This window comes from Acromyrmex echinatior, chromosome 13 (genome assembly GCF_024713525.1).
Source record: "Acromyrmex echinatior isolate Ae372 chromosome 13, ASM2471352v2, whole genome shotgun sequence".
Classification (NCBI taxonomy): domain Eukaryota; kingdom Metazoa; phylum Arthropoda; class Insecta; order Hymenoptera; family Formicidae; genus Acromyrmex; species Acromyrmex echinatior.
In genome coordinates, this window is record NC_141864.1 from 11,926,691 (window position 1) to 11,927,441 (window position 751).

The 751-nt window shown below is 46.6% G+C and overlaps 1 protein-coding gene across 1 annotated transcript; it reads right to left on the reverse strand.

Moving 5' to 3' along the window:
- LOC105155021 (histone-lysine N-methyltransferase SETMAR-like) lies at nt 1–751 on the reverse strand. Its single transcript, XM_011070893.2, has 2 exons — nt 510–751; nt 1–382 (listed from the first exon to the last, which is right to left on the reverse strand). The coding sequence occupies exons 1-2, from the start codon at nt 749–751 to the stop codon at nt 1–3; spliced, it is 624 nt and encodes a 207-aa protein (XP_011069195.2).

Genomic DNA, 751 nt, shown 5'->3' on the forward strand with positions numbered 1-751 from the left:
TTATGCCTCTCTCATAGAAACCCTCGTCCCTATTGGCAAAAAACTTTTGCCATGGGGCAGTTGATTTTCACAAGCTTCTCTTGAGGAGAATTTTTCACCAGCAAAATCATTCACCATAGACAGGAACAGGTGATAATCACTTGGAGCCAGGTCCGGAGTATAAGGTGGATGCATAAAAACCTCCCAACCAAGCTCCCGGAGCTTCTGGCGAGTCACTATCGATGTGTGTGGCCTTGTGTTGTCCTGATGGAACACAATTCCTCTCCTATTGGCCAACGCTGGCCGCTTCTGGGCAATTACTTCCTTCAGACGGTCCAATTGTTGACAATACAGGTCCGAAGTAAGAGTTTGGCCACAGAGGAGCAGCTCATAGTATGATTCCCTGTCAATCCCACCAAACACACAGCAAAACCTTCCTGATCGTCAATCCTGGCTTGGCCACTGTTTGTGTCGGCTCACCACGATTCGACCACGACCGTTTTCGCTTGACGTTGTCATAAGTGACCCACTTTTCATCATCAGTCACCATCCGCTTCAGAAATAGGTTGATTTTGTTGCGATTCAGCAACGATTCGCAGATGGAAATTCGGTCCATGAGATTTTTTTGCGTTAACTCGTATGGCACCCATACATCGAGCTTCTTTTTGTATCCAGCCTTATTCAAGTGGTTCCAAACGGTTTTTTGTGCAATGTTTAGCTCCTGGGCAATCGAAATAGTGCTTACATGACGGTCGGACTCGACGATTTCCAT

Bases quoted from the DNA above. Each gene is read 5' to 3' on its own strand.
- LOC105155021 (XM_011070893.2), bottom strand. From the start codon at position 751: ATGGAAATCGTCGAGTCCGACCGTCATGTAAGCACTATTTCGATTGCC. The intron at 383-509 runs GTGGGTCACTTA...TGGGATTGACAG, and splicing joins ATGGTGACTGATGATGAAAA to GGAATCATACTATGAGCTGC.